This window comes from Hylaeus volcanicus, chromosome 8, assembly GCF_026283585.1.
Source record: "Hylaeus volcanicus isolate JK05 chromosome 8, UHH_iyHylVolc1.0_haploid, whole genome shotgun sequence".
Lineage (NCBI taxonomy): Eukaryota > Metazoa > Arthropoda > Insecta > Hymenoptera > Colletidae > Hylaeus > Hylaeus volcanicus.
Window position 1 is genome coordinate 1320921 of NC_071983.1, and position 15990 is coordinate 1336910.

General features: G+C 38.4%; 2 protein-coding genes across 2 annotated transcripts; one reads left to right on the plus strand and one right to left on the minus strand.

Annotated features, from left to right (window-relative positions):
• Positions 1-8527: 8527 nt before the first annotated feature.
• On the plus strand, positions 8528-13342 carry LOC128880956 (vacuolar protein sorting-associated protein 11 homolog). Its single transcript, XM_054131564.1, has 16 exons — positions 8528-8670; positions 8777-8845; positions 8933-9106; positions 9177-9373; positions 9455-9713; positions 9789-9940; positions 10015-10248; positions 10324-10624; positions 10700-10888; positions 10949-11071; positions 11143-11270; positions 11344-11556; positions 11631-11803; positions 11878-12175; positions 12340-12659; positions 12748-13342. The coding sequence occupies exons 1-16, from the start codon at positions 8656-8658 to the stop codon at positions 13146-13148; spliced, it is 3246 nt and encodes a 1081-aa protein (XP_053987539.1). The 5' UTR covers positions 8528-8655; the 3' UTR covers positions 13149-13342.
• Positions 13343-13479: 137 nt separating this feature from the next.
• LOC128880957 (uncharacterized) lies at positions 13480-15507 on the minus strand. Its single transcript, XM_054131565.1, has 2 exons — positions 14043-15507; positions 13480-13980 (listed from the first exon to the last, which is right to left on the minus strand). The coding sequence occupies exons 1-2, from the start codon at positions 15111-15113 to the stop codon at positions 13690-13692; spliced, it is 1362 nt and encodes a 453-aa protein (XP_053987540.1). The 5' UTR covers positions 15114-15507; the 3' UTR covers positions 13480-13689.
• Positions 15508-15990: the final 483 nt, after the last annotated feature.

Consider the following 15990-nt stretch of genomic DNA (forward strand, 5'->3'; position numbering starts at 1 on the left):
AGAGAGAGAGAGAGAGAGAGAGAGAGAGAGAGAGAGAGAGAGAGAGAACGGAACTATGGGGAAAATTTAAGCATCTCACGCACCTTTTAAGATAGGAGTTACACGCGTATACACACATTACGTGAAGGGCACAAATCGTGTGAATGTCCTGCGGGCTGAGAGAATGAGAGTGAGAGTTTTAGGGTAGATCGACGACAGTGCCACGAAATATTCAATTTTGCGAAAGTAACCGGGGGAACGATAGAGAAATTAAAGAGTAACGAGGGCTAGAGGGTAAGAGAAACTGCGAGAAAGGGTTGAAACGCGTTTGGAACGCACAGGCGCACAGAGAGAGAGAGAGAGTACGGTACGGAGAACCTCCTTGTACATAGCTATTATATATAAATATATATATATATATAAATAAATGAATAAATAAATATTATATATTATTATTAATTGATTAATTAAATAATTAATTGATCGACATTCGGTAGGTAAGAAAGAGAGGAAGGATATAGACTCTACTGAAGATATTCTAAGTACCTTATCTAAAGAGAGAGAGACAGAGTGTGTGGTCAGAGTGGGAGAAGCAAAAGCAATCGTTGCCCAAAGTTAATTACGATAATTTTTTTTCGTTTTCGTTTTTCGAGGCCCCGCTCCGCGAGCGACCTCGGCGATCGACGACCTTTCTTTCCTTCGTTCCGTTTCGCTGTTCTCTTTCGACGTTTCGTCGTCGAGGTCGATCGCGGACCGCGGAGGAAGCGTTCGGTGATACTCTTCTCGCCGAAAGAAACAAAAAACACACACGCTAGCAAAATGGGGGATAGAGGGAAGGGACTAGAACACGTGTACTGTAGATAATTTCTTGTTACGGCGCCGCACGTGTCACGTTTCGAGGCTCCTCCCGTAGGAACATTTGTTCATTCAAGCGTTGGCCCTGGGGAACCCTAAGAAACTACCCCAAACTCCTGAAGTTAGCGAAGATACTAAAACCACCCCCAAGCCAAGAAATTTTTCCGTTTGTTTAGCCATACTCCCACCCCTCCTAACCCCGGTTTTCTTTAACCCTTTGCTGTCCAGTGTCGAGCGAGGCTCGACAGAACTGTACCGAAATCAGAAAATCTGGACTCCTCGGTGTCCTCGTGACCTCAGACTCCGTTCCGAGAGGATCCTAAGCTGATCTAATCAAAGAAGGATTCGTTCCTTTAAAATAATCCTAGAATGACGGGGAAGCCACCGATACCCGACACGTCGGCGCTCCACCTGTGCTCAAGTTGTTTAAAACTATTAGTTTGTTACTAAGACGAGTGGATGAAAGACTGCGAGTGAGACGGATGAATGACCGCGTGAGTGTCGCGAAAGGGACGGAGAGGGAACTCGGTGTTCCGTTTACGAGGGTAAAAAGCGAGATTAGGTATGAAACAATGCGAAGAAATGCGAAAACGATGAAACGAGGGGACAACGACTTGTTCCGTCGTTTCTTCGTTTTGATACCCGGGAGAAAATCGAACTTGGGCGGGCGGGGGGTGTGAAAGGGAACGAGGATTCGAGGATTTTGTTTTTGGGGGTATGGGGTGGTTACAGTGTCAGGTAACCCCCGCGCTTTAATTGTGATCTTTTTTCTGTCTATCCTTTAGTTCCATTGATGATTATTTTATTATTATTTTATTAATATTATTATTATTATTATTATTATTATTATTATTATTAATATTATTATTATTATAATTACGATTTCGTTTAATAAACTGTCACGTTAAAAGAACATAGACGTCAACGGAAGGAGGGGAGACGTCGGACATCCCGGCGGTCTCGTCGATGATCATTTTTTTTTTTTCTGTTGTCACCGCTCCGAGAGAAGATTCCCGTCCCGACCCCCCAACGCACAACCCTTGTACAACCCTTTTTCCTTCTCCTCCTTCGCGTGGAAATCTACGGTGCTGCTTTCACCCCGTTTTCTCGAAAGGACGTTCTCTTTCGGAATGTACGAGGAAAAGTGGACGAATGGAACGCGGAATGGAAAGGAATCGTGGTGGGATCGAGAGGGGGGGTGGGGGGGAGGGGATTCTGGAGGTAAAAGTGGGTAAAAAGTGAGGTATGAAGGTTTTTTATAGGGGACTTAGTTTTCGAGAAATTTGGATTTGAAAATGTTTGGGGCGTCGGAATTTCAGTGTCTGGCTATTGCTCGCTTTTTCTACTTGCAGTGGCATTCGTGGATAGTGGAGATGGTTCTGTGTTGTTTTGAATGAATTTTGTGAGGTCCAGAGATGGGTAGAATTTAAATGCCAGAAATGTACAAATATACCATTTAAGCCAGTATTAAATAACCCAAGTGTCCCATAAATGTTCAAATTAAATTTCCTCGAAAACAAAGCCCCCTACCAAAAAATCTTATTCTACATTTTCGACGTACTTTTTCATCCAAAATCAGCATACACTTCGACTGCAACTCGATTCCAACCCGAATCCAGTACAGCCTCGTCGCAGAAGAACGAGGCGCCTTCGTCGCGAACGAAGGATGTTAACGCGTGAGGAATAATTTTAGTTTCGTTGGCGGATTGTTCGTTGTTACCTCGATCGAGTGCAATTAGACGAGAAAGTAAAACTTTTGCATGAGGAGATAATCATGAGTGAATTGAAATTTTTTTACGGGGATTGTTTACGAGTGTGCAGAGTGTCTTGTACGCATAAGAAGAAACTGCGATTTTTCGTCGAGGAACGAAACCTTCCTGGAGACTCCTTTCCCCTTTTCTTTCTTCTCTGTTCCGTTTTGTAACGTTTACTTGTCTCTGGTTTCTCGTTTTTTTAATATTCAAAGTTGCAGAAAGATGCCGTCCATTATGCTTTCGAAAAATGGGAAAGAAACGCAAGGGGCGCAGAGGATCTGTCTTTTTACGAGTGATTTACTTAGATTTTCGCACACTTTGCTTGATACTTTTTGCGATCGAAAACACCACAGTGAACATCGACCACAGACGTGAAATTCGATTTTTAATCGATGGTGGTTTCACAGAAATTGTAGCCAAGCATTAAACGCGTTCTTGATCGTTCTACTCTTTCCAGAGAGAAGAATTTACCTTCTCCATTTCTTTAGACTTCTGCAATTTAATTTGAAAGCTCTTGGTTTCCTTTATCCAAAGAATTTTTAACCAAATTTATTAGAGTAGTCTTGATATTCTTAGATTAATTTTCTCCAGACTAATCGAAATACTATCTGTATAGCAAAGGACAAGATGGACAAAATTCTTGTCCACATACAATTTTAAATTAACGAACGGAAGACGAACATTTTTAGTCAGTTTTTTCATCGATGTGCCAACCAGAACGATCAAGGAACGTCGTATTGTCACAGGACCAACCGATCCTTTCGCTCCTCGCACGCAATCAGTTCCTTCGAGTGACTTTAATTCGGTTTTCGACAACGAGCGCACGCAAACGAAACAACTGACGTATAAGTTCGTCGATAAAAGGGGAAAGGCGACCAGAAACACAGCAATACTTGAGAAAAGCACAGGTCTTTCGAAAAAACAAAACAAAAAAAAAAATAATAAAAACGAATCATGGAAATCACGGGCGATTATTTTCTCGATTATTTTTCCCAAAATTTTTCGAAGGACCTTGGGTACGTTTTCGTTGAAAATAGGTTTCCTTCGATTGTTCCGTGGTGGGTCACTTTAACCCTGAAATTTTGTACGAAGATTTGCTGTGAGAAATATCCAAACGAGTGTGACGTTAGAAGAATGTTTATTAGGATCTGCTGAAATGATTAGAGTCCATGGAATTTATTATAAAAAGCAAAATAGGGGGAAGTCTGTTAATTTTCACCCCTGAATTTTCCTTTCGGAGGTCGAATGTGTCCATGAATTTTTGTGAAATTTGCGAGTACAGCGTAAGAGCGAGTTTTTGTTTACTTAGGAAGCCATTGTACAATTTTGTAAAAATATACTCGCGCTGGCGAGGACGTTTCTGTGACTGGAAAGTAAATCTGTGAAAGAAGAAGGGGTTGATTCAACCAGTAACCATAAAAATTATCCTAACTTTATTTTAAACACAGTCAAAATTCCTCGGAAACCTCGTATTTTCTTCCTTCGATTCGGGGTTAAAGTGGTTCGAATCGTTTCCACAGGACTCGTACCCATAAATTATGGCAAACCAAACTACAATTGGGGGAAGAGTGTACGTGCGTGCGTGCGTGCGTGTGGATGGGTGTGTGTGTGTGTGAATACATGTGTATGCGCATGTTTGTGCGCGCGAATGAACAGGAAACAAATTTAAAAAAAAAAGGCAAAGAAAAGACGACTGTGAGACTGAAAAATCGAGAATTAGGGAGAGAGAGAAAGGTTCACACATAGGCAACGTAAGGAAAACAATATATTGATTATATTGCGTGGTACGAACAGAACTGTGATATTTTATTGTATAAATTTACGGTAAAGAAAAAAAAAAAAAGATGAAGAAAGACGAAGAAAATATGAAGAACAAATTCTCTAAACGGATATAAACTTACGTAGAAGCGGGATATTACTGTATTTTACAAAGAAGTGCATCCTTAAGCCATTCAAAACGCAATCGTACGGAACGCGCGTGCGCACGAGTAGCCGAGCGTCCCTTTGGGGATTGAGTACTTTTCGATTATTAAAAAAAAAAAAAAAAAAAAAAAATGAAAACAGAAAGATTCTCACGTCGTGGAAGTTTCATGAATGGGTTCGCAAATGATCGAGAAACCGTCGCTTTCGACGTAGATGTACATCCTCTTTGTCCGGTCCATTCTCAACTTCAAACGGGACGCTCGGTGGTTTTTTTTGGAAGGGCAATCGCGGTGCCCCAGTGTCTAATCGTTTCCTGTTTGTAAAGTATATATATAGATATATAATATAGATATATTATATACAAATTAAATGTTTGATAAGAGAGAAAACCAGCGAGAGAAACTGAGGGAAAGAGTTACGACGGGAGACGGATCTCTCGTTTGCGATTCGAAACGATTTTAAGAGGCACACATGTACACGCAAACAAACACACACATACACACACAGACATACATACACATACTCGGTTAATAGGTAGAAGAGTAAGTAATTACGCTACGTCTGTAAAGTTTCGAAGGAAGATCACTTCTACGCGCTACTGATCGTCCCTAGCCCCCCACCCCCCCACCCCCAATCCCCGTGAATAAAAGAAAAACGGAAAGAACGTCAAAGAAAATCGTGTTTCCTAATCCCTCGAGAACAAGGAATTTTTACTGATCGAGGGCGAGCGAACCGCTGACCAATTTGCGACGAGTGCCACTGGAAAATATTGTCCTGTCAGGAAAGTGTCAGAAATTGAGAAATCTTTTTGTTTTGGTTTTTGAGACAAAGTAATTGGAATTCTAATTTTTATTCAACGAGCGGTAGACGATTAGTTTATCTTTTATGCATTACTTGAAAATTTTAGGAAGATTCTCCATAGAAATTTCAAATATTTCCAGGAGTGAGTTTGTTCGAGAAGGGAGAATTTTTGAGAAATTTTGAGAGACTCCTTGTAGTAGCACTTTTTTTGTAAGCATTGAAAGATTTCACTCTTGTAAGATATTGTAAATAACGAGTAAACTTCAATGCAAAAAAATGTACACGAGTCCGAGATAATCGTAAACTGGGAATCATTTCTCAAAGTTGAAAATAAAAACAGTTGTTGTCATTAATTTTCTTGAAAAGGTATCTTAATTTTGACTTGGATATATTTGAAGAATTAATACTGAAAAATAACGCATAGTATTTATTTTACATATCTCTCTCAGAAAATAAACAACAATTCTGTTGAAAATATTCAGCAAACATCTCTCAAAATTCAATGTCGAAAATAAACCACAGATATTCGCAACAAAAATTTGTATTCATCCAAAGCGACGTTTAGTGTTTCACAGTGGCATTCTTCGATAAAAGGAATAACTAGAATCGTTACAGTTAGGCGTCACTATACATTATGCAAAAGAGAAGGAGCAGTAATAGGGGAGATTGCGACCAATGAATTCCCTGGCATTTTATGTATACATATTATATGTAATTATAAAGCTGTGCACCAGGTTGTCCCAAAAATATTGAAATATAAATATCAGTTAGCAAAACTAAATTCAAAGCCAACAAAAAAAATTAAATAGAACCACGAGATCCAGATAAAAATGAAATGAGCTCCAAAAAAAAATTGCATTGTTTTCATTAAAAGCCTGGAATTCTTCGAGCCGCAGTCACCACACCGTGTGGTACTGCTCGAAGCAGGAAATATTGGCCGCTCAAGGTCACGCGTATGGCACCCCCTACTCCACCTTGTGGTTCTTGAAAGACTACGAAACACGAAGTAAAAGACATACAAATGATTCTCAATGAGGTTACTGACCATGAGCGCCTAAAATTTGCTACGCCTCGAGCACCAGTTTCATCTTATGTAACGCGAACTAGTTTTGAGCGTTGTTCCAGCGGGATTCCCCAGTTTTCGAAGAATCGTGACAAGGAGGAAAGCGTCCAGTCATTAAAATTAAATCGTCAGCGTGCACCCAGGGCCGAATCAAGATTTTATGTAGCAATCAAGTACGCCCTGGTAATGTTTCCCAATGAGAAAAGGATCGAAGAATAGTAAAATTGTAATAATTATTTAATGCTACATTTTTGAACAAAAGTATTTCTTGAAAAAATAAAAATACTCGTTTCGTTTTGTTCAAAAAGTAGTTTAAAATCCGACGTAGAACTTGCTTCGGGAATGTGTACAGAGGTACAGTACTGTTCCTTAAAAAGAATTTTGTCGAGTGAGACTCGAGACTGTATTGAAATCAGAAAATCTGAGCTGCAAAGGATTAAGACGACCCTGTCCTCGAGTAAGCGAAGACCACTAGGTTCCATCCTCCAAAGCTTAAACCTTAATTCGGCCCTGCGTGCACCCTGAACGCGATACAACGAAATGACGACCATCGTTCCGCGTGTGACTTCGTCGCACATTCGCAAGCGTGGAACGCTGCTCGTCCGAACCGAGTTTAGAGAACAGAGAAACGATCGCAGACAAATAAAGAGAATAAATCGTGCGTTTTTCTTTTTCCTTCCGATGCGAGCACGGCGACGGTACAAAAAAAAAAATGAAAAAAAAAAAGACAGAAGCGTGAAGAAAACGAGATGACGGAAGAAGGGAGAAGCTCGAGCGTCCTTCGTTCGAACGGCCGAAATTCGTACAGGAGCGCGTTTCACCGATCGGGGAATCCCATTTTCGAAATCGATGCCCGCGCATCCCGCTGTTGCAGTCGAATAGAGGAAGATTCTTAGGAAAAGGCTTCCTGTGTGAATTTCGTCGACTGCGGCGAGTTCTGGGCATGGAAGAGGAACGACTACTGCTGTTTTCAAGCCAGGCCAGGCATGGGCAACTCAGATTCTCGCGGGCCATGATAAATATAATAAACGCTATCCGTTGGTAAGCATTACATAACGTCACAGGAAGAAGCAACGAGTGTGCAGGTGCTATTACTGTATTAAATATGGCCACGTGGCACGTACAGTGGTCCCCCACTTGCCCATGCCTAGCTTAGAGAAACGAGGATTGTTAGAGGTGTCGTTCCTTTGGTCCTCGCTCGTCTTGGTTCACGGTCGGGTAATATCACGACAAACGGAAATTCGCGTTGTATTTATAATCAATTTTCGAAGTTTCTCGCGACCATTACTTCTTGAATGGCCGCGCAACCCTTCGCGCGGCCAGACCTTGTAAAACAAATCCCGCCCCATCGTCGACACTAACTGTTCGTCCTTTTTAACAAATATAACAAAACTTACGTCTTACTAATTGCGAACGGCGACGTGGAAAGCCATTGCAATCGAATCTAGATTAAAATTTCATCGGGTAGCTCACGAATCTCAATCTAGAAGAGAATGCCTTGGCGTTCTGCATTCGCAAAGTGTTTTGTAATTCCTCGTCAAGCTGCTTTTGGTTTGAATATTTTAATTGACATATGTTTATATTTTAATTCCTTACGAATTAACGCTAAACCTACCACAGCTGAACAATAAAATATGTAAATATAAGTTTCATGTATCATTCAATTCAGTAACAAATGAAATATTTTTTAATTCAATTGAGAAAGGTTTCTGTAAGACACATCGTGTATCACGGTAGAAATAAATAACGATAAAATGTCGGTAGGTTTAGTGTTAGTTTATATTTGAGTTAAAAACAACTGCACCTGCAGAGCTGTTAGATGACTCTATAAGAAAACATCGTGTGCAAGCCAAGATACTTCATTTCGCGCTGAAATATTATAAATTTCATAGTTTCACTCTCTTCCGTTAGATGGCGCATAAGTCTGAATGATCAACGTCGCCATCTATAAAGAAATGCACGAAACTCATGCATCGGATACTGTCGGTATGGTAAGATATGTTTATGCAATCGATAAAGTAGAAACTCTCTTTCCACATACCATAAAGTAGAAATCCCTACAGTCGATATCCATCGGTAAAATAGAACTCTTGATACCGTTTTATCGCGCACGCGCGCATCTCGAGGTATGTCATAATCAGCTGATCAGATGGCGATGAAAAGATGGCGCACGTGTGGGTGAATAATTCCGTTGTCAGATAACTGTCAAAAAAAGATAGCCCGAACAAGCACTCTTCGTTCACTGTGTCTACTGTGTGTATTGACTGATTGCACTACATTATGGCATTTCTCGAGGTTAGTTCGACGTTCTATTCGAACGTTTAATATATTGTTTTCCATGATTTGTGACATAACCTAAGCTTCAACGCCTTGACGTTAAAAAAGCATGTTTCTTTTTCAGTGGAGACGCATCAATTTCTTCGACCTCAAAAAGGAGGTCGACGATGGAAAGATAGCTGAAGCACTCGGAGTAAGTTTCTTTCTTTTCGAATCCAAATTTTTACGAGACAATCGTTGTTATAGGTTATGTTAACGCGTTTGGGATTATTCTGTTCAGGAGGCTCAAGTCACCGTAGCTACGAGTGGTAACGGCAACTTGGTCTTCGGAGATAACACTGGTGTTGTGCATATAGTAAATAGGACTTACGACATCACCACTTTTCGTGCATATGAAATCACGTTAACGTTAGCTCAGCAAGTTCAACATTCCACTCTCTTATTTACCATTGGTGTTAGTATAGATGTGAAGTAGTTACGTGCTGGTTGTAAATGTATGTATTACATGAAACTTCTCTTCTTAGGAAGACGAACCAGGTTGTAATCCTACGATGAAAGTTTGGAATTTAGGTAAACCGGACAAGCAGGGCAATCCGACATGCATTCGTATAAGTAGGGCGATACCTAGCTACAGAGCAGTTCCTGCAACTGCTTTATGTGTGCATAGTAATCTCTCGTTAATGGCTGTTGGTTTTGGAGATGGTTCCATTATGCTTTATAGGTAGTCAAAAAACAACAAATTCGACAGGAATTCTTCTTTATTATTTATCGTGAATTTTAACATAGAATTTTCAATACTTAGGGGTGATTTGACTAGGGAAAGGAAGAACTGGATAAAGGTGTTAAAAGATACCAATCTTTCGATCACTGGTCTAGCTATAAGATCCACAGGCAAACAAATCCACTTGTTCGTCGCGACGCCTAAAAGTGTCTTTTTATATAACGTTACCGCTAAGGGTAAAGAATTTAAGTTTCCCTTGGATGACATGGGTTGTGCCAGAAAGTGCAGTGTCCTTACAGAGTCTATGCAAGACAGTCACTTCATGATTGGTCGCGACGATGTAATAATCTCGAGAGAATTTTATTTCGAAGCGCGCGATAAACATATTTCTGTTAATAAATTCCTTTTATATTAGGCAATCTATTGCTATACGCCAGATGGTAGAGGTCCTTGTTACGCGGTAGGAGGTCAGAAAATAATGTTGGAATGGTTTAGAAGTTATTTGGTAATTGTAGCAAAAGAAGCTGCCAATGTTCCAAGATCAACCACCATTTCTGCAAAACCAAGGCAAACATTTTATACGCGTATAATTATTACGTTATGCATGAATACGTTTACCAACAGATTGTATTTATTTGTAGTACTATAGAACCAATACCTCCAGGAGTAGATAAGCATATAATTACAGTAATCGATATACAAAATAAGTTCATTGTCTTTTCTGCGTCGATGCTCTCTGTGCAAGCTGTGTTATCGGAGTGGGGTGGATTTTTTATACTTAGCGGTGACGGCAAGCTTTATCATTTAGATGAGAAAGATTTGCAGTCGAAATTGGCGTTACTTTTCAAAAAGAATTTATACGATGTATCTATAAGGTAAATGGCACAGCTTTAAACTCAAATTATCGTAAAAGTATGTCGCGTTATAGCTTAATATTCCATTACTTTTAGAATAGCTAAAAATCAACAATACGATGCCGAGAGTCTCATAGATATATTTCGACAATACGGAGATCATTTGTATTTAAAAGGCGATCATAACGGTGCAATAGAACAATACATAAAAACTATTGGCAAATTAGAGCCTTCGTATGTAATCAGAAAATTTTTGGACTCGCAGCATATCGATTATTTGACGACTTATTTGCAAGCGTTACATAAAAATGGACAGGCAACGGAAGATCATACTACGTTGTTGTTGAATTGTTACACAAAACTAAATCATACGGATAAATTGAAAGAATTCATCATGGTAAATAACCATTAACTTAAACCCAATTTCAATGAACAATATCGACGTCTATACCATTTCGCCTAACAATTTTAGACGAAAGATAGAGAGGTTGATTTCGACGTCGAAATTGCGATAAAAGTCTGTCGTCAAGCATCACCAGAGGATGCCCTGCTTCTCGCTCAAAAACATGGTAGACACGAATGGTACCTTCGTATTCAAATAGAAGACAAACACGAGTACGAGAAAGCGCTGGAGTACATTGCAACTTTAGAGTTCGAAGAAGTGCGTTTCTAAATTTGTTTGAGTTCGTTATAGATCGACTAATCTTAAATAATTTTTTAGGCAGAGTCTAATATGAAGAAATACGGCAATATTCTTATAGAAAATGTGCCAAAAGAATCTACACAATTTTTAAAAACTTTATGTACCAATTATAGGCCTTCCAACAAACCACTTGTAGACCAGGTAAAATCATCGATATTATATTGGTGTTGATGTAACAGGAAAGTCAACTCAAATGTTTCTTTTTTGTTCAGGAAACATTAGATGGTACCATGGACCAACATATTGACAAAGCCAATCCCGAAGACTTTATTCATCTGTTTTTAAACAACTCAGAACAACTAGTAGAGTTCTTAGAGCATCTAGTAAAATTTGATACCAAGTTAGTACATTGCTACAAGTATTCCAAAAGAGTACAGTATTCCGTATTTTTTAATTTAAATATCCTAATGTAGGTGGAGTACTTTGGTGTACAATACACTAGTAGAACATTACCTTCATGTGTGGTCAGCCTTAGACAACGATGTGGCGAAAGTACAATACGAACAGAAAATAGTTCGGCTTTTACAAAGCTCAGAGGCATGTTACGATAAAGATCAGATATTAATCTTGTGCCATCAACATAACTTCAAACGCGGTCTACTATTCCTTTACGAAGAAAGTAAACTGTATGTTGAACTTGTATAATCAAACAGACTATTGTCTCCTTTTTATCTTGCCTTATACGTTAATTTATTTATAGATATCAGGAAATATTGCGATATCATTTACGAGAAGGTGACAGCGAACAAGTTTTAGCTACTTGCAAACGATTTGGCCATCAAGATCCAAATTTATGGGTTCAAGCTTTGTGGAGCGTTGCAAGGAACAAAGAAGCTCCGCTCAAGCTTCTTGCAGATATACTAACTTACATAGGTATATTTCAACATTCTTCTTCTTCTTCCTTCGTGTTGCGCATTTCTTTCGAATAAAATACGTATTATCCACAGAACAAGAGAAACTTCTGTCGCCGCTGATGGTAATCGATGCAATTTCAACTTCGCTTTCTTGTACCTTGGGTGACGTCAGAACCTATTTAAACAATGTATTGCGAACGAATCATGAACAAACGCAAGCAGATGTAGAATTAACCGAGAAGTATCGGGCAGATACTTTAAAAATACGAGAACAAATAGAATCTATCAAGAATAGCACGATAATCTTCCAGGGATCTCGTTGCAGCGCGTGTCATTATCAGTTAGAGCTGCCGTCGGTACATTTCATGTGTCAGCATTCGTATCATCAACAGTAAGTTCATATTATACAAAGCATGAAACACAGTATAATACCTCATACATGTATGTCGGCATTGTCGTTGATTCTAATTGGAAATTAAGGGTGTAAGACTTTGTTAGTATTAACCTTGAAGAATCTAAAATATCTTAACGACTAATTATTTTGTCATTTGTCAGCTGTTTCCAAAGCTTCTCTGAAAACGAAAACGAGTGTCCAGTTTGTTTGCCAAACAATAAGAAACTGTTAGACATCATCAAGGCACAGGAACAATCGAGAGATCTTCACGAAACGTTTCACAGTCTACTCGATCGCGCGGAAGATCCGTTTTCATTGGTTGCTGACTACTTCGGTCGCGGAGTATTTAAGAAATTAACGGTGATCACTGATACAGATAAACCGTTGTCAGCTGCATCTACAAGATTCGAAGAACCACCTAATTACGGACCAGGAGCGGAAGCCAGGATCCGACTACTAGAGGGAAAGAGTTCAACTTTAGGTAGTTAGAAATTTCACTCTTTTTTTAAGTACCAACGTAGAGTTTATAACGATTAAAATACTGTATTATGCTATGTTCAACTTGTTAGGAAAAATTGAGCCCCGTCGACCACAAGATAACTTCCCTGTAGCGGCGGATGATCGTCTACGATCATTTCCAAAACCTGACGTTTATTCCTCGTCGATGGAAGGAAACTCTGGTGGTATGAACGTGTCCACTTCTCGAGAAAATTCAAGAAAAGTTTCACCGGTGCCTATAAGGGAGGCTCGAATTTTGAACAGTTCGACGCCAAAATCGTCGCCGATTCAGAAGGCTTTCGTGCCTCCGAAAACACCGATTGTGCCATCCAAACTGTTCAAAACGAACGACTATGATGAATCAAAGAATCCATTTTCCGAGGAAAAAGACGAAGATCATTTAAATCCGTTCAACGACGATGACGCTGATGACGACGACTATAATAAAAACCTGAACCCCTTCGGTAGATAAACTTCATTTCTTTCTCGAGCTCATGCATAAACAGTAAATGAATTAAAGGTTATCACACAGACCAAGATCTGTTGAGGCTTGAAAAGAAACATACAATGTCGTAAACATTATTATTGTATGCATTGTAAATGAATTCGATAGAATCAGTTTAGCTTCGATTAGTGCGATTCTCGTCGGGGATACAACCGTTCTCCTTGGCTGTCCTCTTCATCTATCATGAATTTTGTATTATTTTTTCACTTCATTTATATAAATATGAAACAACCCGATCCTTGATCCCTCGATCGCGCGACTAATGGGATTTTTTTGACATAAAGCATGAGACATAATAATTATATTAAACAATTTATTGTATATATTGCTTTACACTGTGTTTCAAATCACAATGTATATCCACAAAACAACTATTAGGATTACTTAATGAACAATTTTCATGATAAAAAAATACTAAACATTTTATGAAAAAATACATCTACCAAAGTAAGTGTTTCCCAAATCGCAATTAATAAATAAGTTATACGTGAACATATTTAGAACTATATTAAACATGGTCCAAAATGTCTTTCCATTCGAATATTTTGTCGCTTATTCTAAAGGCGCTATAACTGTCTATACTCTCTGGAGTTCTCGGTTTTATACAGACGGGAGTGCAATACTCTTCGGAAGACACAGGTGTGAAAAAGTGAGAAAGTACAGGTACAGCGTCTCTCTGCCTTGGCTCTGGATCTCTACTACGAGTTAATCTGCTTGGCAATTGTTTTTCGTCGATGGACAAATCCACCAAATTTTTATAAATTGCTTCATCAAGAGGAAAATCCAGAGCGCTAGAAATCTAAAAATGCAAACGTGATATTATTTCTGTATACTATTTGTAAACAATCTTTTCTTTAATACCTTTCCATTTATAAGGTTTTTATAGGTGGCTGGTAAATGCTCCATATCAGTCACAATTTTTTGTTTTTCCAATTGATTTAATTTATTGATTGTACACATAATTGAATTGTACTCTGGCCTTGCTAATTTCTCACCTGAAGTACATGGTCTTATGTGAGCATTTTCATTGGTTTTTGGAATCTTAAAGTCATTTTGCTTTTTACGTTGTATTCCTGGACCAATATAAGGTTTAATTTTGGGACCAATTATGTCTCTTACAACAGTCGTCTGAACAGTAGAAGTTTTGCTCTTTGATGTAACTTTACCATACTTATGGCATGGCATAACATTAATAGTAGTAGATTTTGTATTCAGTTTTTTAGGTCCAACTGAAGTAGTGGATGGTTTAGATCTAACATTTGACTTCTCTTTATTAAAAATAACAGGACCAGATTTAGTTTTACAACATGCAACTTTTAAATCTACTGTTCTTTTAATTGTATTCTTAATACCCTTTTTAGTAACTAAAGCATCATTTTCTTTTTCTTGTCTATCTTTTACGCAATCTGTTTTCGAAATGTTTCTTTTGGCACAGTTTTGCAACTTAGGTACTTTATCAGAAATCTCATTTGGTGTGACTAAAGGTGCTGAAAAAGTTGCAGCATTGCTTGGGGATTCATTAGAACCTTTAGATACATGAGTCTTCTCTGAATTTACTTGGATATTTTGAATATTATTAACATCACTTAGGGGTTTCGGATTTTCTGCTCTAACAGAATTATCGATTGAACAAGGTATAATTTGATTTGTACAAGGAGAAAACGTTTTGCTAGATACTCCTAACGATTCAGTCTTTTTTACATTACTGATAGATTTGAAATTTTTACTTTCTTGATTGCCACATTGTTTTTTCGGTTTAATTAATATAACAGGTTTATCTAGAGTCACAATACTTCTAATTCTTGGTTTATTCGACTGGGCAGTATTTGTTTGATCTATTGAAGATTTTAGTCCATCATTTCTCAATTTATCAACATCAGTTTGACAAAATCTAACCTTTGGTTTAACAAACAATTTATTGTCCTTCGACATCGTGACAAAGTGTGGCAAATATTCAAAATAAGAAACTCGTAAAATGTTCTGCTCAAAAATTTAACACTACACAATTATGAAAGTGTTGACAAACATTTAAACACAGCTGTCCAGAAACCTGTTAAATAAATATCAGATCACAAATGATGTTTTAAATTCCTTAATAAAACCATTACGCATATCCGACGGAATAACTCGAGTTTCATTTTTGTTTCATTTCAATTCATAAATATAGAATAATTAAACGTTAATATCTTAGGCTAGGACCATAGAACAAAACGGTCTCCCTCATCTTTTCTCTCTCCTCTCACACAGTCTTATTCCTCTCAGCGTGTGACCTGTAGCCACCGCTGCATCTTTGTGGCGACCCTCAATATGCCCACTGGAAGCAACTAGGTTAGGTTAGGTCAAGTTAAGCTAGTTACTTTTAGTCCCTACGTTAAGTTGTATATAGTTGTAAATATAATCGTGCAATAAAGACGCATAAACCAGAGATTCCTGTGTAATTTCTTATTTTTTCCCCACATCCTGAAGAAATGCAGAGCCATCTAGCGGTGAAACGATAGAACTAAATATACTTAATCAGCGCCGTCGGGTGCCAAGACTCCTAAGTTTTTTGCGAAACAATTCGTACGTTCACCGCTAGATGGAGACCACTAACTTCAGTAATTGATCCATTTATCAATATAAACGAAAATTACCTACGAAAATTCGATACGTACCGGATTATTATCACAATTTGACTCCTGGTATTAGGAGCACATGATATGCGAAGAGGTGCCACGAGGAATTCATGGTACGTATCAAATTCTGGCTCGAAACTTACCTTATTGTATCAGGAGAATATGATATTCGAAGAGGTGGCACAATTATTAAT